The sequence below is a fragment of the Manis javanica genome, chromosome 6 (genome assembly GCF_040802235.1).
Source record: "Manis javanica isolate MJ-LG chromosome 6, MJ_LKY, whole genome shotgun sequence".
Classification (NCBI taxonomy): Eukaryota; Metazoa; Chordata; class Mammalia; order Pholidota; family Manidae; genus Manis; species Manis javanica.
Window position 1 is genome coordinate 99,233,383 of NC_133161.1, and position 25,381 is coordinate 99,258,763.

General features: G+C 39.9%; 1 protein-coding gene and 1 non-coding gene across 2 annotated transcripts; both read right to left on the minus strand.

Annotated features, from left to right (window-relative positions):
- Positions 1-25,381, minus strand: SUN3 (Sad1 and UNC84 domain containing 3). Its single transcript, XM_017641079.3, has 10 exons — positions 25,111-25,381; positions 22,262-22,323; positions 16,866-16,969; positions 13,974-14,014; positions 12,757-12,928; positions 11,688-11,772; positions 4,574-4,689; positions 3,360-3,527; positions 1,149-1,241; positions 1-283 (listed from the first exon to the last, which is right to left on the minus strand). The coding sequence occupies exons 1-10, from the start codon at positions 25,230-25,232 to the stop codon at positions 164-166; spliced, it is 1,083 nt and encodes a 360-aa protein (XP_017496568.3). The 5' UTR covers positions 25,233-25,381; the 3' UTR covers positions 1-163.
- LOC118969266 (U6 spliceosomal RNA) lies at positions 15,882-15,988 on the minus strand. Its single transcript, XR_005057216.1, has one exon. It is a non-coding gene; the product is annotated as a U6 spliceosomal RNA (small nuclear RNA).

Consider the following 25,381-nt stretch of genomic DNA (forward strand, 5'->3'; position numbering starts at 1 on the left):
TATTTTTTACTAATAAAATTCATTCACCTTTTAATGCAAGTAGGAGCCACTTTGAAGTTTCCCTCCCACTTCTGATTTTCAATTCTTATGGCTGCCTCAAATCTAAAGATAAGAATACTTGAATATTCTGGATGTGTGGACACGGCCTTCTGCACCAGCTCTCCTAGGTGTGGTCTCCTGGGGTGCCATGGACCCGGAACCGGTATAAACAAGTGTACCCTGGATGTCCCCAGTTGCTGAGGACCTTAAGTTTTACACATAATAAGGTTTCAGAAACTTCATGCTAAAAATAGAAAGAAAAAAAGCAAAGAAAAAGAAAAGATAAAATTAATGCCCTATAAAGAAATCTACCTCAAAGAATCCCAAGGAATGTTGATATAACGAAAAATTAAAATTAATTTTTTCCTTCCTAGCACAGGTATTTCAAACACTGGGAAAGATAATATGGTGACCTAGAGCCCCAAGAACTTCTCACTGCCACCATCCTGTCACAACCCACCATGCTCCTAATTGGCCAACCCAGGGTGGGAGGGACAGAGAAATGTGATTTTATAATCAAATATGAAATTACAGCTACATTCATTTCTAACATCTATTGTTTTCAGGTTAGATTTTCTCAGCATTGGCCAAGAAGAGTATCATAAAACACTTGTTTTTCCATGGTATGGGATGCCTCCTGTAGTCTCCATTACTTCCTGTGGCTAATGAGAAATAATACAAATATATTTCATATACCTTAATGACTTTCAGGGGCTTTATATGATAACAGTCGTTTATATAAGAGTTGTTTATAAGAGTAGGTTTACTTATAGTCTCTGACATTAAATATTTCTCTCTTGCTCTGAGTTCCTCTCTGCCTCCAGTCATCTCATATGGCACCATTGTCCCTATTTCCAAAAGAAATTGTTCCCCTTTCCAAAAGAAACAGTACTTTTTAAAAAAAGTGATAGCAAATGAGGAAGATTTGGATTAGAAACTACTTTGGAGTTTGCCTGTCTTTTGCATCATAAAATCCACACAAGCGCTTGGAGCTGAGAACTGAAGTTTGGGTAAGCCTTCCTTCACTCTGACTTTTGTCGTCATCACCCTCAACACCACTTTGTGTCAAGCTCACCAACAAACCCATCTTTTCCCAGGACTCTCCTTACCTGGAGCTCAAATGTTTGAACAGTGGTTCCTGTTTTGTCATATACAAACTGACCTAGGAACACTTCTTCTCCTTCACATTGTTTCAAGATGCCCTATTAAAGAAAGCATCAGACAGAGGCCGTCATGAATGGACACTCAGTTTAAATCAATGGAGACAGTATTTGTTCAAGTAGCAACAATTCAATAGATATCTTCAGGTGTCTACCAGGCGCAGGTGCTGTGCTATGTGCCAGAACTGCCCTATGCACCCAAAAGGTGTTTAACCCAAGGGCTTGTAAGGAAAGAGTGAGGCTGATCACAGGACTCACCATGGACAGACCACCATATATGCAAAGCTTCCAGCCAGCTTTTTACTGTTTAGCTGTTAAATGTGAAAGACAAGCACTTCCAGACACAAGGGAAAAGCCCCTCATGAGAAAGACAGTGCCACTGTCAACGCATAGGAATGAAGCCAGGAGGCAGAAGACAAAGTGTAATTAGTGTCCACGAATAACTTCCCGAGGCATAAGAGAGGACACTGCATCCATGCATGAAGAAATTTAGACTCTATAAATGATGGTGGAACAAAAAACAAAGAAAGAAAACAGAGAAAAGATCTATTAAATAATAGGTTAGATGGTAGGTGGAATCCTCCAGTTAGGAAATAAAAGCCCCTGATGACAGCTGAACATCAGGTCCAGCCAGCAGCCAGGCAGACTGGAGCAGAGGGGCACAGGAGTCCACAGAGATGTCTTTACAACATAGGAAAGAAATTTATAAATTATCTGATATGAATGAACACACTGGGGGAGTGTTTGAACTTCTTAAGAAGAGGTTGGAATGTTTTCCTGATAGGAACATAGAACACTAAGCAAATTAAATTAAAATGAGGCTGTTATCCTTGAGAATATAAAGAATTTTACACAAAAAATAGTCCTCAACTATAACTCTATGGCTTAGCTGAGGTGGGTATTGTTCACAGTTATATGAAAGCACTGAATACTGACTGAAGCTAAAAGTAGAATATGCTGCCTAGCAGTGTTTGGGCATGAAAGGCAGGTTTACCATTGACCCAGCAATTCCTCTCCTACATTTGGATCCAAGAGAAATGAAGACCAATGTCCACAAGAAAGCTTATATGCAAATGTTTATAGCAGCATTATTCATGATAGTCCAAAGTGAAAATATTCATCAAGCTGTGCACTAAGATTTGTGCATTTTATTGTATGTACCTCAGTTGAAAAAAAGTTACACATGGAAAAAAAAAGTAGAAACAACTCAAATGCCCATCAACTGATTAATGGGGGAAAAAAGTGTTCTCTATCCATACAATGAAATATTAGTCAGCAATTTTTTTAAATTAAGTTTTGGCACACGGATGAGTCTTGAAAACATGATCCTGAGTGAAAGAAGACATTCACAAAAGACCACATACTATATGATTCTATGAAATGGCCTAAAGAAGCAGCTCTATAGAGACAGATTAGATTAGTGGTTGCCAGGAACTGGGGGTGGGGCTGGGGGTGCTGGAGACAGCTAAGGGACACAGGATTTCTTTGGGCATAATGAAAGTATTCTCAGATTGATGGTGGTTCAGAATACACCACTCTGTGAATATACTAAAAGCCACTGAAATGTACACTTTGAATGAGCAAATTGCTGATGTGTGAATTATATTTCAATAAACCTGTTTTTTTTTTAATAAGTAAGACATAAACATTTTGTGAAGATGGAAGAGCCAGAGAAGAGGGATAATCTTCATTTTCCATCAGAGGAGGTTAGTAGGTAATAATCAAAACCGAAAAATCAAGAAATAACAGTAAAGGTTTAAACTATGAAAAAGTGAAAATATAAAAAATATTGATAAAGACGTGTACCCAAATAAGCAGTTAAAACTGTTGCCAAGTGGGAGCTCCTGGGAATAAAACGTGGGGGTGGGAGCAGTGGCACAAGGAGAAACCAGGCTTCATTATAAATGTGTGGATGTGTTGGTCTTTAAATTGTACATGGATGACTTTGATAGAAGTAAAAAACTAAAATTAAGTAATAGAAATCATCTGGTTCAAGCCTCTTACTTTGCAGGGGACAAAGCAGTGGTCTGGGAAATAAGTGACTTTCTCACAGGAATACAAAAGGCTAGCTGCAGAGTTCAGATGAGATCCCAGCTCCTAATGCCTAGCCAACTACCTTCTATCATAACCCACTCTGAACAAGGATTTAGAGCTTCTCACGTAGACAGAAAACTCCTTGGGCGCACTGGAGATGTTTCTTGAGGGAGACACATTCTCTGAGATGTGCTCCATGGTAACTGCATTTGGCGTGATCTTCCTGGCAAGCTTGATCAGCACATGACCCTGGGCACCTGGAAAGGCCCAGCACTTTCCAGGGTGGACATCCGGCTAGAAAGAAAACACCGAGTTAATCTCTTTATCTGGTTAGGTAAATCCACCCCTGCGATAATGGGCAGCTAATCACTACTGACCACAGATCTCACTTATGCCTGTCATGAAGGCGTTGTAGCCTATCAATCATCTCAAACGGAAAACTTCCAAGACACCCAAAAGGTTTGGTTGTTCTGCCAGAGCATTTTGTGCTTATATCACTCAGAGCCCTTTAGTATACAAGCATGTTTTCTTGCATTGCTGTAACTAGACTACAAGTGGTTAGAAGGCGGCTAGTTGGTATAAGTGGTGATGGCGCGTAGATGACACTAGTCGTGAAGATTGATGGTGGTGGTGGTGACGGTGAGGGTGGGAGGGATGGTGGAGGTGATGGTGGTGGTGGTGACCGTGAGGGTGGGAGGGATGGTGGAGGTGATGGTGGTAGTGGAGGTGGTGATGGCACTGGTGGCAAGGAAGAAAAACGATGTCTATCATTTTCTAGATCGATACTGTATTCTGGAATAAGATCTATAGGTTTGACCCTGAAGGTATTTCTAAACTGGAAACTAACTTCAGGTGTGTATATTGCAGTGGAGAAGAGCTCTACCTTTGACATCTACCACCTTTTGAGTTGAACTGAAATGTTAGTTGAAGTGTTATTTGGAGATTTCCTATTACAATTGGCCTATATAAGAATGTGTTGGCCTGAATAGCACATACAGGCACATAGGGGACATGCACCTTCAACAAAGTGACATTTTCAATGAAAAAGGGAGGCCACACAATCAGCTTTGAGAAAAGATATGGAATATGTATGTGCTATTTGAGAAGTAAATAATCTCATTTACTGATCTTAAAATAATAATTAATAGTTAAGTAATTAACCATAGCTCATATCATAAGAAATAACCCAAGTAGTTTGATGACTGTAAAAAGCAAGGAGATGGTTTCAGGTTCTGTGACAAGTCCAGAGTTGCTTCCATTTTAGACATTAATGTTTTCGTGATAAGTAATAGGAACAAAATCCTAAAATATAAATGGGTTACTGTTCATCTAGCTTTTACCTGAAGAATGATGTCTGGAGGCATCTCATAGTTTAGGAAGCCCATCCAATGCCAATACAGCCTTGCTTTATTATTTTTGTAACTTTCTGAGGTTCCAGTTTCAATGATGGAGGCTCCTAAAATTATAAAATAATTCCTCTGCTTTGATGTGCTGCAACTCAAAGCACATCATTATTCAGATTTTAATATTTTGTCACTTTGAGAAAGGCAGGCCTTGCTCTGTATGGTTTCACAAAACTTTTGAAACTGATGTTACAATAAAAATTGAATTCTGGGGCAATTGATTTAGACATAGGAATATTATGTGGATTGTGTTTACTACCTAAAGGGACATATGGACCCCGATATTTTAACAGCTCATGTGATGATGAGATTTCTATGTCAGCCCTATTCTCTCAAAAATGAAAAAGCAGAAAATCCAACAATGTCATAAATGTACTAACAAGTTATATTAATGACAGCAATTCCACAGATTGAGCTTTAATTTTAATCCAGGAAATATAAAATATATTCACCAAATATTATTCCTTCAGGTTACTTCATTTCGAAGCAGAGCGTATTTTAGACATAAGAAATAAACAAAACACAAATAGTTTCCTCAAATTTCATCAGGCTAAGGCAGTCCACATTAATGGGCCTGACTGAATATCTGATTACCAGTACTTTTTCGAGGATGGCACAATTTGAGGTAGTGAGTGTGTGCCGAGGGTGGTCAGATTTAGCAAGTAAAAATACAAGACTCCCAAGTGAAGTTTGAGTTTCAGATAAACAGTGAGAAATTTTTTAGTACTAGGGTGTCCCATACAATATTTGGGAGATATTTATGTGAAAAAACTATTTGCTGGTTGTCTCAATTTCAGTTTTCACTGGGCATCCCTCATTCTACCTGGCCATCCTGGGGTGTCTTGTGTTTGAATGTTGACACTGTTGTTGGCTCACATGATTAATATTTCTATTCTGTGATTGGACAGGAACTGTATTTTCACGTGGGAATGGGAGGACTGCCCTCTGACCCCCATCTAATCAAGAAAAACTTTTAATTGCGGTATGTAGGGTTTTTTGAATAATTCATATTTATTCACATCTAATTAGTTTAAAACTTTTTAATCAGCTTTGAGGTATGATACACATATTATACAATTCACCCATTTAAAGTGTACAATTCAGTGGTTTTTAGTGTATTCAGAGTTGCACAACCATGACTACAATCAATATTAAAACATCTTCAATCAGCCTGCCCAAACCCTGCAGCACTTAGTCACCCGCTTCTGATCTCCCCTTCCACCCCAGCCCTGGGGCCATCAGTCCTGTGCTTGCTGTAGCTATGGATTTGCCGATCCTTCATTTTCTATCTCACTGTCTCTGTGTAGAGATTTTTGAATACAGCTTCATTCATTTAGTACAAGCAATGAATTTGGGATTCCTGTGTGTGGTAATGAGTGCCCCTACTCACTCCTTTTTGTTGCTGACAGTATTGCAATGCATAGATATATCAACAACCTACTCATTCATCTGCTGGCAGGCATTTGAAATATTTCCACCTTTGATGATTATGAATTAAGTTGCTATAGACATTCATGTACAAGTTTTGTTGTGAACATAAGTGTACATTTCTCTTAGGTAAATGTCTAGAGGTGGGATTACTGGGCATAATATAAGCATTGTCATTCACTTCATATGAAATTGTCAGAGTTTTTCAAAATGGCTGCATTATATTACCTTTTCACAGCAGCTGTGAGAGTCACTGGTGTTTCCCACTGTTGCCAGCACTTTTTTTGTTTGTTTGTTTGCTGTTCTGATAGGTATGTAGTGGTATATCTCTCTGGTTTAAATCTATATTTCATTAATGAACAATAACGTTGGGCATTTTCTCATATGCTTTTTTGACATTCATGTATCTTCCTCAATCAAATGACTTTCAAATCTTCTGTCTATTTTGTATTGGGTTGGCTGTTTTCTTATTATGGAAGATTAGAGTGTTAATAAATTCTAGATACAAGTCCTTTGTCAACTATGTGGTTTGCAAATACTCTCTCACAGCCTGTGATTCTTCCTGCTCTTACCTCTTTCACAGCAGAAGTTTTTAGTTTTGATGAAGTCAAAATTATACTTTCTTTTTCTTTTATGGGTCATGTATCTATCTAAGAAAGCTTTCCCCAACTCAATCACAAAGATTTTCTCTTATTTTTTTCTTCTAGACATTTCAGAGCTTTAAACTTTACATTTAGGTCTATGATCCATTTTGAGTTAATTTTTATAAGGTGTGAGTGATGAGTCGACATTTATTTTTACATATAAATGGCCAGCTCCTCCATACCAATGAGTTGCCTTTTCTCCTTTGTCAAAACACAATCCACCATATATGTGTGAATCTATTTTTGGACTTACTCTTCTGTTTCACTGATTTCATGAATACCACACTCCCTTAACTAGTGAAGCTTTATAATAAGCCTAAGAGTTAGGAAGTGTGAGTCTTCCAACTTTGTTCTTCCTTTGGCTATTCTAGTTCTTCTGCCTTCCATATAATTTTTAGAAACAGCTTGTAGATTTCCATAAACAATCCTGCTGGAATTGACTCAGTAAACTAGTTAGAGATAATTACCGTTTTAACAATATTGACCCTTCAAATCCATGAACATGATATGTTTGTCTACTTATTTAAATCTTTTATTTCTTTCACTAGTGCTTTTTAAATTTTAACATGTAAATCCTGTGCATATTTTGTTAGATTTATACCTAAGTATTTCATGTTTTTTACTGCTATTATGAATACTACTTTTTTAAATGTTCTTTTTCTATTTTTTATTTACTATTATCTAAAAGATATATTTACAATTGAACTTGTTAACCTCATGTTAGTTCTAGGAGACTTTTTTGTTATTTTCTAGGTAAACAATCATGTTGTCTGTGAATAGAGATATTTTTATTTCTTCCTTTCCAATTTATGTGCTTCTTTATCCTTCTGACTATGTATTGACTTATCTTACTGGCTAGGGCTTATTTTATAATGCTGAAGAGGAATGATGAGAGCTGACAAATTTACCTTGTTTCTAGTCTTGGAAGTGTTTTCTCTTTTACCAGTAACTGTGGTATTAGCTGGGAGAATTTTACAGGTGTCCTTTATCAGGTTGAGGAAATTCTCTTTTTCAGATTGCTCAGAGTTTGTATCATAAATAGATATTGAATTTTGTTCATTGATTTTAGTGCATCTAATTTGATGGTCATGCAATTTTCTTTAGTCTGTTGATACAGTAAATAGCATTGATTTCTTTTCAAATGATAAACCACCCTTTTCTTTCCAGGATGAACTCCATTTTGTCATCGTGTATTATCATTGTTATGTGTTACGTATGTGTGATTTGCCAATATTTTGTTGAAGGACATTATGTAATGGTAAAAAGAGCAACTCACAAATAAAAATAATAATCCTAAATGTGATTGTATCTAAAAGAGCTTCGAAATAGATGAAGCGAAGTCCTCTGTTCATGAGGTATCTTGCCCTATATACTTCTTTTCTTATAATGTCTTTATCTAGTTTTAGTATTTGGGTTATTATGGCCTCATAAAATAAACAGAAAGTTCTCCCTCTTCTCCTACTTTATGTTTGTGTCCTAATATTATTTCTTTCTTAAGTGTTTGGTAGCTATCACCAGTGAAGCCATCTGAGGTTGAAAGTTTCCTTTTTTAGAAGGTTTCTTACTATAAGTTTCAATGTGTTAATAAACATGGGTTATCTACTTCTCGAGTGAACTTTGATAGTTTGTGTCTTGAGAAATTAGTCAATTTCTTCTAAATTGTCAAATTTGGGGGCATGAGGTTGTTTTTCATATGCATTTATTATCTTTTTAGTCCTATAGTGTCTGTAATGATGTCTGTCCTCTCATTCCTCATGTTGGTAATTTGTGTCTTTTCCTTATGTTCTCATTGGTTGGTCAGGCTAAAGTTTTATCAATTTTTCTTCAAAAAATGGATTTTTTGTTTCATTGTTTTTCTCTAAATTTTATTAATTTCTGTTCTTTATTATTTATTTTTCTTCCTTGCTTTAAGTCCTACTACCTTACATGAAAAATTACATAATTGTTTTGAGACCTTTCTTATTTTCTTATGTAAATATTTGTTGCTATAAATTTTGCTCAAAGTGCTGCTTTAACTGCATACCATAAGTTTTGATATTTTATGTTTTCATTTTCATTTAATTTAAAATATTTTCTAATTTATGTTGTAACTTCCTCTTTGTTCCCTGGGTAATTTAGAAATGTACTTTTTAATTCCCAAATATTTGAGGATTTTCTAGATACCTTCTGACTATTGATTTCTAGGTTATATTTCCATTATAGCCAGACAGAATACTCAATATGGTTTCAATTATATTAAATTTATTTTTGCCTACAGCCCAAAATATGGTTTTTTAAGTCTTGGTATCCTGGTACACCCTTTTCATGCCTCCTTCCTTCTTTTCTACTGAACGTATTTACAACTTCCATTTTGAAAAGCCCATGATGATAAATGTAGGTGCAGGGATAGCCCATGTAAACAAAGAAGCAGGAAGTGATATGGTTTCTCAGTAAGTTTTAGCATGAGATACAATAGCAGCTTCTGGCTGGGCCAGGATGGAAAAGCCCATGCCAGCTCCTCTCATGCACTGATTATATACAACTGCAAGATCTGGATAAAATATAAAAACAACCACCTGAGTATGATGAAAAGTGAACAATAGTAGCAGATCACAGAGGTGAACCATCCACTTGGAAAAGTGACCTGTGTGGGGGTGAGTTTATTGTTTTTCTTTTCTCTCACAGCTTAGGTTGAGGCAGGCTGCAGTTACAGAGCTGCAAAGTAATGACAGTGAGTGGGATAGGCAGATAAAATTATGAAGGAAAGTCCACCTTTCTAGAAAGAAGCAGAATAAAATAATCCTATAGGCCAGAGAGTGTAGAAGAAGGCATGAGAAGACAGACTGGAGGGAAGATGCCTGATCTCATACATGCGTGTGGCCATTCCAGACTTAGCTCTCGGCTGCTCACTCCTGGGGACAAGTCCAAAGCAGCATAGCAAAGGCCGTGGGAATTTGACAGAGCTAAGCTATGGCTCAAGGCTAAGACTGAGCACTGAGTGGCACTTGGGCAGAACAAACCTGTAGCAGAGACTCTGAAAACTGAACTGAGGTTGGAACATCTGCCCATGAAAAAGGTGGGAGCCCTTGTAGAGCCAAGGACACCAGAAAATAAGGGAACTACATTGCCGAGTGCTGAAGGAAAGGAAATGCCAACGCAGAGTTCTGGATCCAGTGAAATATGCTTTAAGAATGGAGGAGAAATGAAGTCATTCTCTGATGAAGGAAAAACCAAGAGAATTCTTTGTCAATAGAGCTGCTCAAGGAAGTTCTTCTCGCTTAAGGAAATGACACCAAAAGGAAACTTGGAAGCTCAGGAATAAATAAAAGCAACAATTAAGATAAACATCTGAATAAATATGAGATCATTTTCTTTGGCAAGTCTTTAAAATAGCTATGATTGTTGACAGGAAAAATTACAACATTATTTGATAGGGTTTTAATACATGCAGACATACTGCATGACAACTCCAAAGGAAAGGTCAGTGGGGAAGTTAAAGGGAACTCTATGGTTGTAAGGATTTGATATTTTACATGAAATAGTGAACTATTAACCTCAAAGGTATATTTATTGTAATTACCAGAGCAACCACTGAAAAAAATACAAAGAGACATTCAAAAGCCCATGGATAAGGTAAAAAGGAATTAAAAAATCAATTAATATAACAGAATGCAGATAGGGGTAGCAGATGAAGAAAACCAAAGGAGACAAAAAGAAAGTCATAAAATGGTAGACTTACCTCTAACCATGTCATTTAGCATGTTGGTGTCTATAAGAAATGTTTTTGAAACGACATAGATAGGTTAAAAGTAAAAGAATGGGAAAAGATGTACCATGCCAGCAATAATCATTTACAAAGTGAGTGGCTGCATTAATAACTGACTGAGTAGACTTCAGGACATAGAACATTATTATTATATTATGCTTTCATATTATCATTATATAATGATAAAAGGAGAAATTCACCAAAAAGACATAATAATCCTAAACATGGTTACATCAAATTAGATACACAAATCCACAATTTTAATTGGAGCCTTCAATACTCTTCTCTCTTATTAATAAAAAAAGAAAATAGGAAATATATCAGAACACAGAAGATCTGTCAACACTTCAAAAGCTAAATCTAATTGACATTTATAGAATATTCTACCAAACAATGCCAGAATACACCTTCACTGTAAATGCACATGGAACTTCCACAAAGATCTATGGCTTACCTCCCCATGTCTTATCTCAATGCTTTTCCTCCCCATGCTTCAGGGAATTTAGATCTAGGCAAGCCTATTCTCTTACTCTTTCTTTCTCAACACACACACACACACACACACACAATGCAATGGATAATCATTCTGGTCCAAGAGCTCATTTCCTGCAGGATTCAGTTTATTTGCCCAGGATAAATTTGGCTTTGTTAACTGATAAAACTTAGTGTTACTGTGTGTCCTTTATATTTCCTCCCTCTTCTGTCACTCTTCCTGCCTCCTCTCTTTCCATATTGCTCAGTGAACATGGATAGCTCATAGACACTCACAGGCAGAGTCTTATAAAGAATATTAAACTTAATGATTCACAGTCTAAGCATTAAATATAGCCATCAATCACTATCATTTCATCACTAGTAATGCACTTAGACTAGTCATTAGCATTTTAGTATAAAAAATACAAAAATGTTACAATATTTATGATGCTTAAGCCATTTTGCTGCATCCCAACTTTACTGTGGTGTGTGACCTTTCTTTGTAGTCCTTTTTGATGCATGCTGGTGAAGATTTGTTTTCAAAGTATGCTGTTGAGGTTTTTGTTCCCTCTGAGATTTGCACCCAGAAAGCCAGCAACTGCAACCATTTCTATCCTCTTCTTTAATGCCTGGATTTGTTAATTTTTCCTTACTAAGTTACCAGATAGATAAGTTTGTTTTTCTAATAAAGGGACACAGAGAACAGTGACACTTTCATGGCGTTACATTTTCACAATGGCCTTGTCACTTCTTTACTCACCTGCTGACTTAAGGGCATAATCAGCCATCTGGACTTGGTCTTGTCGTAACTTTTTAAGTATGTAATTTACCAAGTTTGAGATTTCCTGTACAAAGTTAAAAAAGTGTTTTTCTGTTAACAATCTCTACCAACTGCTTGTGTTTCGACAATTCACTCTGTTAATTTGGACCTAAATTCCCTAATCTGAAAATAATAACAGTGAACATTTGCCCAGCCACATGCAGAGCCAGGCTGGGCCCACGGATTCCTAACATCACCCTCCCTGCTCACTAGGATCAGAGCTTCTCATGCACTGCGGTATCTAAACTGTGATCATCTCTCCCCCAAAGTCCCAGAACAAGGTTGGAGCCAAGGACCCTCTGCAGTCCTGACCGCAGCCCCGTCATGCTCTGCAGTGTGGGTGGCAAATGAGGTTGTGTGTGTGACTTGCTGGGTCCCCTCCTTCATTAGTGTCTGTGCTAAGTGAGAGAGACCTGAACACTTTGTAGGTATTCAGGAATCATGTTAGTTTACAGAGAGTCTGTGATTGCTTATGTCAGAAATATTTCATCCTTTGAATTAGTACAGGGTCCTTAAGGACATTCTGATTCTAAAAAAGCAAGTGTCCTAGAAGACACAACTGCTGCCACAGAGACAGAGAGGGGAAAAGCCAAGCTCCGTGGCCTTCGTCCCATTGCTGCCTAACATGGTGCTCGTTAAACCAAATGCACTGGCTTTAGGTCTGTGAGTAAAAATATTTTTCCAGTTAAGTATCTGTGTACAGACATCCAGAGACTCATTTCTGAACAATCTTTTGTTTTTAAAATAAAATAAAACAACCATTTATTTATTTTGGTGGGAAGTAAGTCACACTGCAATACACAGCCTTCTCTGTGACACAGCTATTATGAAATGTGGGTTTCCAGGGGCAAGCTTTAGAGACAGTCAGCTAATGGCAGGGCAGAATTTTAAAGGGGTCACAAGCCCATATCTGTCAGCCCTGGATTTCTCCACTCAAAGAAGTCCTGGAATGTGACATCAGAAGCCAATGCTAACCATGCCCCCTGCCACCCTCCCAAACCCACCTTACCTCATCATTGACCTCCATGTGATCCTGGACCTCAGTGGGGTCTCCGTTGGCATTCCAGTTATAAGTGTGCAGACCGTCCTGCATATCTCTAAGTAAGGCCTTCAGAACATCCATTTGCTCAATCAAAATTGAAATTTCATGGAAGTGGTTTTTCAAGGTCTGGCTTTCCTTCCTGTAAATGGAGACCCCAGTGAGAAGGGAAGAGGGGTGAGCTGCCTGTTTTCAGCTGGTATTGGGTTTGGGGAGCAGCACAGTGAAGAATGAGGTGCTTTATGTTGTAGGAGAATTGAAGTCTTGAGTGGGGATGCTCGGGGGACACGTACTTTTCTAAAACACTGCCTGGCACTTCCTAAGAAAAGGAGACCTTCAGGGGAAGCTATCCTGAGGTAGTCCTACTGCCTGGGGGTGCTCTTCCCTGGCAGGTGGGGCTCAAGCAGCCTTGCACAGCCCTAGTCTGCTGGCTCTCCATCTAGACCTGAGGCTGGGGAACCTCGCAGTGTGTGGGTTGGGAACACACTGCATTTCCAGGGTGGCATGGAGCAGTGGGTTTTAAGGTGAGCCCTGAGGTTCCATGGAGAAGTCTCAGGCAAGAGGTGGCTAGGCGATCCTGCCAAGCCAGCTGCCTTTCATTATTTTGGGGCATGAGGGTAGATGATGTTATTTCCAAAGAATAGGTTCTGCTACTCTTACAGTTTGAGAGAACTGGTGGAGAGAATAAGAAAATGTCAATCCAATAGGTAGTTCTTTATGTTGAAAAATGTAATCACCACTTATCTAGCAATTTTTCCCAATTCATAAAACAACACATGTTCACAGTTTGGAAAATACAGAAATTTTGAAGAAATAAACAGTTACATTTAGTGTATTTATGACAGCTTTTGTTCTATGCAAAAAAGTTGGTAACAGAATAGAAATCATTCTTACAGTTTTGTGTCCTGCTGCACTTCCCAAACCATGAAAAATATTTTTAAATTACTGTAATGACTTTGTAATTCTCCACTACATGCTATCATTTAATGTATTTAACCATTCGTCTGTTTTTCTCCTCTAGGTTGTCTTCCATTTTTTAAGATCATAAATAATACTGAAAGCACCTCCCAGTGTATGTTTCCTTAAGGAATGATCCACAGAAGTGGGAATGATTTCAGCTTTACAATGTCAAAAACCCATGCAGTGTCTGGAGTCACACGCTCCCCGTGCCAGAAGATCCCACTCACTTTAAAAGTTCCAGTTGCTCTTTTGGTGTACGAAGCCTGGCCTGCAAAAGGAAGACAAACTGTTCTGAGTCCTGCCTGTTCAGGTGGTGTTTTTTTCTTCTTTGTAAAGGGGAAAGAAATCACACTTCCACCTGATCCACATGCATGGGGGAGGTGGGGGACACGCATTCCACAGTGGGGGTCCTGCTGAGGCCTTGGTGGCCCTGTGGACAGTGAGGCCATCAGGGACCTGTTGACTTCAGAAGTGCTCCACCTCACTGACCAGGTGTCTGTGCAGGACCACCAGCTGTCTGAGCAGGTGGGGCCCAGGATGACCTGGGGGATAAAAATGCTCTTAGGGGATGCACAGGCCTGGGTGGAGTTGTCAGTGAGGTGGCTGCTCGGGGACGTGGACCCCAAGCTACAGTCCCTGCTTCCCCCCAGCTGCCCTGTCCCATCCGCCAGCCCCTGCCGGTGCTGCTGGCCTCCACCTCTTCCATGAACAATTGCAAACCCTGCCGCTGACAGTGGGAATGTGCTTCCCCCTGTCCTGGGGGCCAGACATTGAATCCCAGTGTCAGCAGGCCTCAGCAGTGTCAGATTTTGCTTCTGGCTGCTTCCAGCTCCCAGAGTGCCTGGCCTTCCTTGGCGGGGGCTGCATGGACCCAGTCTCTGCCTGTCTCCACAGCCTCTTCCCCTGGCCATCCCTGATAAGGACATTCGCCTTTGGGTTTAGAGCCGTTGGGAAATCCAGATTCCATCTCAAGATCCCTAGTTGTGTCTGAAAGGACTCATTTTCCAGATCAGGTTCATACCCACAGGTTCTGGTGACTTGGCCGTGGAGGCAGTTTTCCGGGCGTCACCCTTTTGTGAGGGTCCGCCCACCACGGTGATGACGATATGTTCTCCAGGAAATAACACTCCATCCTTCTCTGTGAATAAGCCTGCCTTTCTGTTTCAAAGACTGACTTCCCATCAGTTCACTCTGCCAAAAGCCGCGTGACGCACAGAGGGACATCTCCCTGCCCCTTGTGTGATATGTGACAAGGGGAATTTTATAGTTTTTCAGTTTCTGTCTGAGTAAGTTCCTTATTGGTAGGGGTAGCATTTTCAACCTGTTTCTTTTTTCTGCTCTAGCCTTAAAAGAATATATGGAAAATACTCCTTTGCTGTTTTGCTGATAAATTAATTTGAGAGTTCCTCAAAAACTAAAAATTTCAAGATTTTAAAAAATGTTTTATTCTGCCTTCTTCCCAAAAGGATGTCAGGTGGCCTCCGCTAAAGGAATATGTATATGAAGTATAAGAAGACAAAGGACAAAACACCTGAAAAATACAGGTGATTGGATTGGAACCTTAAGATCACATGTGAAGGATGAGGCTGGCATATGTACATGCCTTAAATTCCAAGAAGCTATTAGCTGTGGGCCACACAATTTGTTTCTGAGCATCTCAGTGTCCAAATAGGGTGGGGTGAGGGGTAGAAGTGGGGAGGACCCAAATTCACAGCATCCACAGTGTTAGAAAACAAACGTTACAGGTGTGGGAGCAGCCGCTTTGGGTAAAGCTCCTGATCCCTTCTGCCACACTCTCGGTGACCAAGTGTAAGTCTTCCCAAGACCCTTCCAGGAGGTCCCTCCCTGCAGGCTATGCAGGGCCAATAAAGCCTCCGGAATATGCTTTAGCATGTTCCTAGCATTCAGTCAGGCTGCACCGTACATCCAAGATGTCACCATCTCCAACAAAACTCCTGATGAAACATCTACGACTCTACCCTGACGACATCTGGAAGGGGGAACCTGTTTGCATCTGCTGGCCACTGAGCAGGTGGGGAGTTGGCAGCTTCCCGAGAAGTGGAGTCCAGTGAAAGGCCAAAAGTGGCAGGGGCAGAGTTTGTTTGTTTGTTGTTGTTTTGAACTATTTTACTCTTAAAAATATGGAATAGTTCAAGAATTTGCATGTCACCCTGGTTCAGAGCCATGCTGATCTTATCTGCGTCATTCTAATTTTACTATACTGTACTGCCAAAGCGAGCACTGTTTTGTTTTTTCAAGTAATGTTGACTGTGACCCAAGGTTTTATGCTTTAGAACATGGTTCCAGTGATATGTGCTGGGACAGATTCCATGTGAGTGTTGACAATGCCTTATGTGGCCATAATTTTTTTTTTCCCTTGACAAAACTCCCACAAGATGTCCAGAAGAATCCAAGGTGTAATGGTTGCAGACTGTACTCCTGGGTAAGTAATTAAGCTTTCTGCTTTATATAGGGTTTTAGACAGAAACCACTTATATGTTTAGAGCAAGTATTTTGTGATCACTTGTCTTAAGCTCTTCGCTGTGACAGTGATTATAATGGTTGCTGACACTGTACAGTGTGTAACCGTAAATCTGAGCAGCAGATTGTTCAAACTGGACCATCTCAGCAAAGTCTGGGTTTGAATTTCAGCTACAGGATTTACATTCATGCTGCCTTAGGCACACACACTAATTTCCTTAATTGGTCTGCTCCAGTGTCCTAATCTATAAATGGATTGAGTAGTACTCTTACTAAAGGATCATTTTGAGGATAAAGTGAAATATGTATTCAATAGGCTCACAGTTGTCCTGGTACATCATCACCCTGTTCTTCACTGGGGAAGACTGGGGCACCATCACGCACTTGAGAAACTCCACTTAACAAGACACACAGGAATTCAGTAGCTGCTGGGTGAGCTGGAAACAGGATTTCATAGGGAAATTTAAGGCAAACAGGAATTCTGAGTTAAAAGGGCATGAACTCAGGTCCTAGGTCCCTACATTATATCTATTAGATATTCACATGCAAAACAAAGATAACATATTACAAGTTGAATTTGCCATGTACCATATTAAATTTTAAAAGACAACATACAGAATGATTTAACAAAACTTCACCTGGTAATTACAGAGCCTTGAACCATATTCTGCAATTGCAGCATAAAATTGTCTGGATTTCTGAGGAAATTCTGTTTCTTTAAGCCACAGGTGATTTAGAAGTCCTTTTAAAGAAAACACCAATTCTGATTAAAGAATTTATCTGGAAACACTTAAGACATTTACATGTGTTAGTAGGAAGTTCTCTTAGCATGGAGGATATATACACTTTTAAATAAAGTGTCAGATCCTTGGGTGACGATATGGAAAATGGCAGCATGGGGTTGGAGAGGGGCTCAAAAAATTAGTCCTCCATTGAAATAACCATAAGCTGGCAATGACTAATGGAATCAATTTTTTTTTGAATTATGAAACCTAATCCCAAACTTATAGCAACCTGGGGACTGAAAAAATAGCAAATTATTTTTGCTAAAAGATACTGTGGGGTTTTTGCTCACCTATCTACCATCTTCCATTCCCAGCATGGTGGCAGCGGCTGTGGGGATTGCAGCCTACATTCCTAGCACAGCATAGCTGGTACAAAGGGGCTAATGCAGACCCTGTACTTAAGCTACTATGACTGGGCATTTTGACCTGCCAGTGTCCCCTGACTGGCTGGTACAGAGGCTGACCTTTGTTTATCCCACTCCCTTGGACAAGAATGGTTTTCTAGGAGGCTGTAATGTATATGAAATATTCAAATACATAAACCAGCTATGTCCCCCTGAGAAAGCACAGTGAATGGGGCAAGTGGCAGACAGACTCAAAGGCATGAGAAGGGGAAGGTAAGGGATGAAGTGTCCTGTGGGAGTAGGGCTTGGAAGGGAAAACGGAATGCAATGTGCATGCCCAGGACTGGCAGCATGCTTGGAAAGACCCTAGAAAGGACAGGTTTGCACCTTGAGTGGATCTGGGGCTCCTGAGCTAGTAGGAGGTGATGATAAAGCAGAGTTGTGGGTGCCCCAGCTTAGCCTGGAAAGAGTGCTCCAGTTTAGAGCCAAGCAGTGAAGATTGGGAGAGGAGTTCTCAATCTCTCTCTCTCTCACTGACTCCGGGAAATGTCTGTCAGGTCCCTGGTTGACCACTGAGATATCAGAACATTGATCATCACTAAAAAAATGACTGCAGCTCCCAAAAATAATCCCTGGGAAAGGGGAAAATCTGATTTCCAGAGTTACCATATTATAATATTGAAATACCCAGTTTCCAACACAAAAGAACAAGGCAAGAAAGAAAGAGGAAAGTACAGACCATTAAAGGAAAAAAGATTTGACTGAAACCATCCCTGAGGAAGCCCAATCTTTGGATTTACTAGACAAAAACTTTACATCAACTGTTTTAAATATGCTCAAAAATTAAAGGAAACCATAGACAAACAACTAAAGGAAACCAAGGAAATGATAGATGAATAAAATAAGAATATCAAGAGAAAAATTATTAAAGGAATTAAATATAAATTCTGGAACTGGAAACTACAGTAACTGAAATGGAAAATTCACTAGCAGGACTTGACAGCAGATTTGAGCAGGCAGAAGAAAGACTCAATGAACTCAAGGATAGGACAGTTGAAACTGGGTCTGAGGAGGACAAGCAGAAAGAAAAAATAATTTAGAAAGGCAAACAGCCTGAGAGACCTATATAGGACACCATCAAATATACCAACAAACACATATTGGGGTTCCCAGAGAAAGGAGAAAAAGGGGCAGAAAAAATATCTGAAGAAATAATTGCTGAAAACTTCCCATTTGATGAAAAGCATAAATCTACATGTCCAAGAAATTCAACAAACTAACTGGGATAAACTGCGATCTATTCCAAGACACACTATCATCAGTTAAAAGCCAAAGACAGAGAATCCTGAAAGCAACAAGAGAAATTCTACTTGACATGTACAAGGAATTCTCAACAAGATTATTATCATATTTCTCATCAGAACCCATGGAAACCAGAAAGCAGTAGGGTAACATATTTAATATATGCTGCAGGGGCAAAACCCCCTGCCAAGCAAGAAATCTATATCCAGAAAAACTTTCCTTCCAAATGAGGAAAGTCAAGACATTCCCAGATAAACAAAATCCAAACGAATTATTGTGAAGATACTTTCCCTACAAGAAATGCTACAGGAAGTTCTTCAGGCTGACGTAAAAGGTCGCTAGAGAGTAAATGTCATATAAAGAAATCAATATCTCTATCAAAGGTAACTACATAAATAAATAATCCGCTATTACTGTATTTTTATTTTGTGTTTATATTTTTTAAATTTCCTACATGATTAAAAAGATAGATGCATAAAAATAATTATAAATCTATATTAATGGATACACAGTGCATAAAGATGTGGATTTTTGCAACAATAACATAAAAATTGGAGGAAGGGACAGAGCTGTAGAGGAGCAGAGTATTTACATGCTGTTGAAGCTCGTATCAATTCAAGTTATATTTTCATGAATTTAGAGTGTTAGTTGTAATCTCCATGGTAACCATTAAGAAAATATCTAAAACATGCACAAAATGAAATGAGAAGATAATAAAAACTACTAGTACCCTAAAAAAAATCAGTTAAACACAAAAGGTAGTGATGGATGAAATGAGGGGGAAAAAAGGATAATATACAGAGAAAAAAAATAATAGGAAAACAGCTGAGGGTAAGTCCTTCCTTATCAGTGATTACATGCAAATGGTTAAACTCTCCAATCAACAGTTAGAGTAGAAGAATGGATTAAAAAATATGATCCAGCTATTTTTCACTTACAAGAGACTCACTTTACAACCAAAATGGAAAACTATAAAACACTGATGAAAGAAATTAAGGGAGATCATCTAAATAAATGGAAAGACAACCCATGTTCATGGATTGGAATACTTACTGTTGTTAAGGTGGTAATATGATTTGAAACTATCTATAGAGTCAAAGCAATCCTTATCAGAATCTCAACAATGTGGCACTGGCATGAAGACAGAAATATAGACCAATGGGATCAAACTGCAAATCCAAAAATAAACCCATACACCTATGGCTAATTGATTTTTTGGCAAGGGTGCCAAGACCATTCAGTGGGGAAAATATGGTCGTTTCAACAATTGATACTGAGACAACTGGATATACATTTGCTGAGAAATGAAGTTAGATCCCTACCTCACACTATATACCAAAATTAACTCAAAATGGATCAATGATCTAAATATAAAAGTGAAAATAATAAAACTCTTAGAAAAAAATACAAGTAAATCTCCATGACCTAAAATTTAGCAGTGCATCATAGATATGACACCATCAAAATTAGAACTTTGGGGCATCAAAGGACAGTATTTTAAAAAGTGAAATGAAACCTACCAAATGAAAGAAAATATTTGTAAATCATATATTTGAGAATGATCTATTATCCAGAACCTATAAAGGCACTTTGCAACAAGAAAAAGACAAAGAACCCAATCAAAAAACAGGCAAAGGACTTGAATAGACATTTCTCCCAAGAAGATATGTGAATGGCAAACAAACACATGAAGAGGTGCTCAACATTATCAGTCTTCAGGGAAATGCAAATCAAAACCACAGTGAGACACTACTTCACATCTACCAGGAAGGCTACAATCTAAACAATGGAGAATAACAAATGCTGGTGAAGATGTGGAGAAACCAAGACTGTCATACACCACTGGTGGGGATGTGAAATGGTGCAGCTGCTGTGGAAAAGTTTGGCTGTTCCTCCCTAGCAATTTACTAGTAGGTATAGACCCCACAGATTTAGAAATAGGAATTCAAACCAGCACAAGTGCACGTGTTCATAACAGCGCTATTCACAACAGCCAACAGGTGGAAACAGTCGATGCCCATTGACAGTTGAATGTATAAACATATTGTGACCTAGCCATACACTGGAATATTAGCCACAAAAAGGAATGAAGCATATATACCTACAACATGGATGAACCTCAAAAACATTAGTGAAAGAAGCCAGACAAAAAGGGTCATGTGTTCTATGATTTTGTTTATATGACATATTCAGAACATGTAAATCCAGAGACAGAAAGCAGGTTGGTGGTGCCCAGGGGCAGGGGGAAGGGAATGGGGAGCAACTGTATTATGGGCAGTGGACTTCCTTTTGGGGAGATGAAAATGTTTAGCAATTAGAAGTGGTAGTATAGTTTTATGACATTGTAAACACGCCAAATGCCACCAAATGGTTCACTTTAAAATGGTTAATGGTATATTATGTGGATTTCACCTCAGTTTAAAAAAAAGACTGAGTCCAATTTAATTCCTGCCCATCAGCAGTGCCTCAAATGGATGTGGCACATTTGTGGGCAAGTTGGCAAGCTCACAGTGGGGAAGCTCAAAGAGGTGGTTTGCATCCACCATGAAGATACAGATATTTCTATCCCAAAAGAAGTCAAAGGAATATGGGTATAGTTTCCAGTGTGAGGAAAATCCTGAACACAGAGTTCTGTGGCTCACAGGCTAGTTTCTGTGCTCCCAACAGCCTGGGTATGCAGGCAGCAGGTGGGACTAAGAAGAGCAGGCTTGAATCCATGCACACGGGTCAGGGGTATGCCCTGGGACAATTTCATCCACAGAGGGGTCATGAGACAGGCACTGGCAGCAGCAAGGTGGAGGTGACCAGCTGAGGGTAATGGCCCAAGGTCAGCAGAGATCAAAACAAGACAGCCTGGCAGTGTGCAGTTCTCAGTAGAAAGTGGTATATTCAGAGTTTAATGTGGATGTCTGCTGAGGCGGGGTGGGCAGGCCAGGCCCACTACGATGCAGCCAGTGGAAGGAAGAGCAGCCCTCCAGCAATGCAGGGACAGGTACAGGGTTAGGAGAACCTGTGGTCCAGGTATCCACATGCAACATAAGAAAACAGTGCTCAGAATACTGCCATGCTAAAAAATAGCATTTCATGACAATAACTGGGTCAAAACCTTGATTTTAATGGACACTCTAGGCTTTGCATTGCCCATATATTAAGGAGCAATTTTCCAGTGTACTGGGGGTTGTGATGGCAGTTAGAAATCTGCAAACTGCAAGTTCATCCATTTCTTCAAGAATCCAGTGATGAGTAAGAGTCTGGTTGTCAGCATCACCCAAGCTGAGCCAACCCAGATTCAGAAAAGGTCAGCTTGCAAGGTGTTTGCAATAAAAAAGGTCATAAGGGTTTTTAGCTTCAAAACAACTTCTGAGACTTTAAATCAGGATTCTTAGAGAAGAAGGCACTTCCTAAATTTCCAATGGAGAAGGCTATTTTATTTTTATAGTTAGAAATAAACGACAAAAGAAAGAATGCTTCAAGAACACATGGTCCCTGGCAGTGCTCTCTGTGGCATTTATTTACAAATCTGAGCCATTTCGTTGCAATCCCTTTCACCAAACAAAGCATCCTGTCACACAGCTTTAGGGATCATGACTTAGTAAGACTTACCTGTAAGGAAAAAAGTCGATACAAACACTGTGGGAAGGATCATCTTCCATGATTGAGTTAACCTAAAAAGAACAACAACAACAAAAAAGAATTTAACCACTCATCACCGTTGACCTTTAATGTGAACTTTAGCCACTACAATCAAGTCAACAAATGTGCTCATTCTAGGCTGAGTCTGTGAATTAATTCCTAATCATTGTCTTTGGAATTGGGAGAAAATCGATTTTTGTATATGGACTCCTATCCCTTGTCATGACACATGGTGCTGCTTTACTGTTTGTTATATGCCTGGTTCATCGATGTGCCTATTTATAAGTCTACAGATGCTTATAAAAAAGAACACAAGGAGGTTATCCTTGCCATCTGGGTGTAGTGCGAGCTAAAAAGAAAGAGAAAACTGAGTCTGATTTTGCAGAAATTAGGTATTAAGGTAAAGAACTGTGAAAAAAAAGAACTATGTCAATTAACTATCTAATGAAGGTTTTTAAAGTCATCACAGCCCTTTCCCTACTTTTGGTTGCAATAAACCTGTATACAGTAAAGGGCACAAGTCATAATGCACAGCACGATGGACCTTCAAACGAGCCCCTCTGTGAGTCTTCAGCCAGAACAGGAGAAAGAGCAGCTGTGGCTTATTAGCAGCCCTTTCGGGGTCCCCTCAGCCCCTGAACTTGCTGCTCCCATAGGTCACCTCTGTCCTGATCTCTGACCTCATGGGATAGGCCTGCCTGGTCTTGAACCGTGGGTGCGACTGCTTTGCTCAGTGTGCCTGTGAGTCACTGCACTCTGATGCTGTGTGGTGTGTCTCGTCCTTCTCTCTGTGGGTGCACACGGGGAATCCATCCTAAAGCTCATAGACTCTGGGTTGTGATACACAACACAGCTATCGATAGCCTTACAAACCAGGCTGCTACAGACCTTCTTATCTTTGATGACCACTCGTGCGTGCGTCACTGAAGTGTGGTCCCAGAGGGGCTTGCTGGGTCACAGGATATGTGCACACACAGCCTCAGTAAGTTATGCCAGTTTTACAAAGTGGTTACAGTTATAATCTTTTTATACCCAACTCTCGAAGGGAGAAAAAAAGAAAAAAAGAAAAAAGAAAGCCTAAAATAGGCTGATCAAGCTGAGACAAGAAGGCCAGGAGTTCTGGACAAAGCGTTCTAGGCTGGCAAACTAAAAATTTCTACTTGAAACATGAACACCCAGATAAAGGTGAGTCCTTCACTAGTTACAGGCAGTGAAAGGATGTAGTGAATCTCTGGGCCCCAGTTCAGGAAGGGGGATCCTGCACTGCACTTCAGCAATTTGGGCTTCGGTTTTTGACCCAGTGGTTCTGAACTAGTCTCCATCCACTAAATGCTTGGATCTCTGCTCCAAGTCTATGAAGAATAGCTAACCAATGGACCTTTAGTCTGGAAGCTCCTTCATTTAGCATTTAGACATGTGCATGGCCTGACATTTTGCTCTCCCTTTATGTGCAGGTGACAGGAAACATAGAAACACGTTGGCTCTATTAATTTTTTCCAGCTAGTTGACCAAACGAAGTACAGATTCGCTCGCTCAGGGAGGTATCCTGAGCTGACCTGGGGGTGGGACCTGTAGCCCTACAGGTGTGCAGTCCCCTCAAATGCCGCAGGGAGCCTCTAGAGACTTAGAAGGAGCACCCCCACACCCCCCTTCCAGCCTCCCGCCCAGGCCGTTCTCCCATTACAGGATCTTTGAGCAGCTTATCTCCCTACACAAAGCAATCCTGCTTTTTGGCCATAGGGGTTGGGGGTGGGGGGTTGAGATTATGCTAAAGCAGCAAAGTAGGGTTTCTCAACACTTTTTCCTCCAGGGAAGTGCATCTTAAACCACCACGCTCTTTAAATGTTATTTATTGATCACTGGCAGGGGGTGGGGAGGGTCCCTGTCTAAAGAGAGTTATTCAAAGTCAGTTACAACCCAGGAGAGCCCAGATTGAATTAAATGAAAATTGTCACATTTCCACATTCACCAGAGATTAATAAAGGTTTTTTGGTGAAATCCTGGCTGGCAGACTGTTTTTCAAAGCCCCTTCTATGCCTTCACCCAGCCTGTGAGTTCTGCATCTGCAAGGAGCATGCTTGGCTTTTGTGCATTGATTTCTAAACGCTGTCTTCTGGCCCAATAACCTGGCAGCACTCTTTTTTTTTAATTTTTACTGACAGCTTTGTTTCTGTGCAAGCATCTCACTGTTACCATCAGGTGCTTAATTGGTTACTTTCTAGTTGTCTTCCCAGCAGGCAGTGCAAACGGGGCAAGGGGGGGTGGGGGTGGGGTTTGCCCACCCAAGCAGGCAGGACTTCCCTGCTTCCTCCTCGAAGGCAATTCCACATGGATTTTGTTTGGGGAAAACAGTTATTAGCACAACCTGAGTGCCCACTGACAGACTATGTAGTCCTGTCTCACCCAAGGATGGATAAAGGCCACTGCGTCTCGAGTCCTAAACCAGAGTGCTAAGCGCTGCAAACCACAGAGCCTGGATGAGCCGGGTGGAAAAGATCATCGTCAGGTTGTAAGTGAACAGAGTAGTCTCGCGGCTGCTGCTGTGCAGACCTCACCCTTTTGAAAGGATGGCTTCTCTTTCCTAATCCTTGTCCCCAGCCTGCTGTAATTCACTGAAGCACCCCTGACATAGAAAGAAGATGCCATGACACAGAATGTACTGTGATCAACAGAAACCTTCAGAGGACATGACTGGAAATGATTTTCTCTAAACAGGAGAAAAATTTTCCTTGGATTATTTTCCAAGTAAACAGAGCATGTACGACATATGCCATGTACAACGTGAAGTCATATGGAGCTCATTCTGCAGAGTTACATACCTGTGGGAAAGAGGATTTTCATGCTCTGTGAGCGTCACATTGGTATTCTCACTACTGCTGGCTTCTTCAGGTTGACTTGTAAAGCATCTGCTGCGCGTTCTGGACCTTGGCCTTCTGCTCATTTCCCCCCACAAGATAACAAAGAGCTGGGAAAAAGATGAATACTATTTGTTTTCTCTTCTCTATTTTATGGAAAACATAGAACTATACATAGTGGGTTTTGTTTTTGTCTTTAGTGTTCTCACAGGTGTTTCTCCTTAGAAGGGGAAAC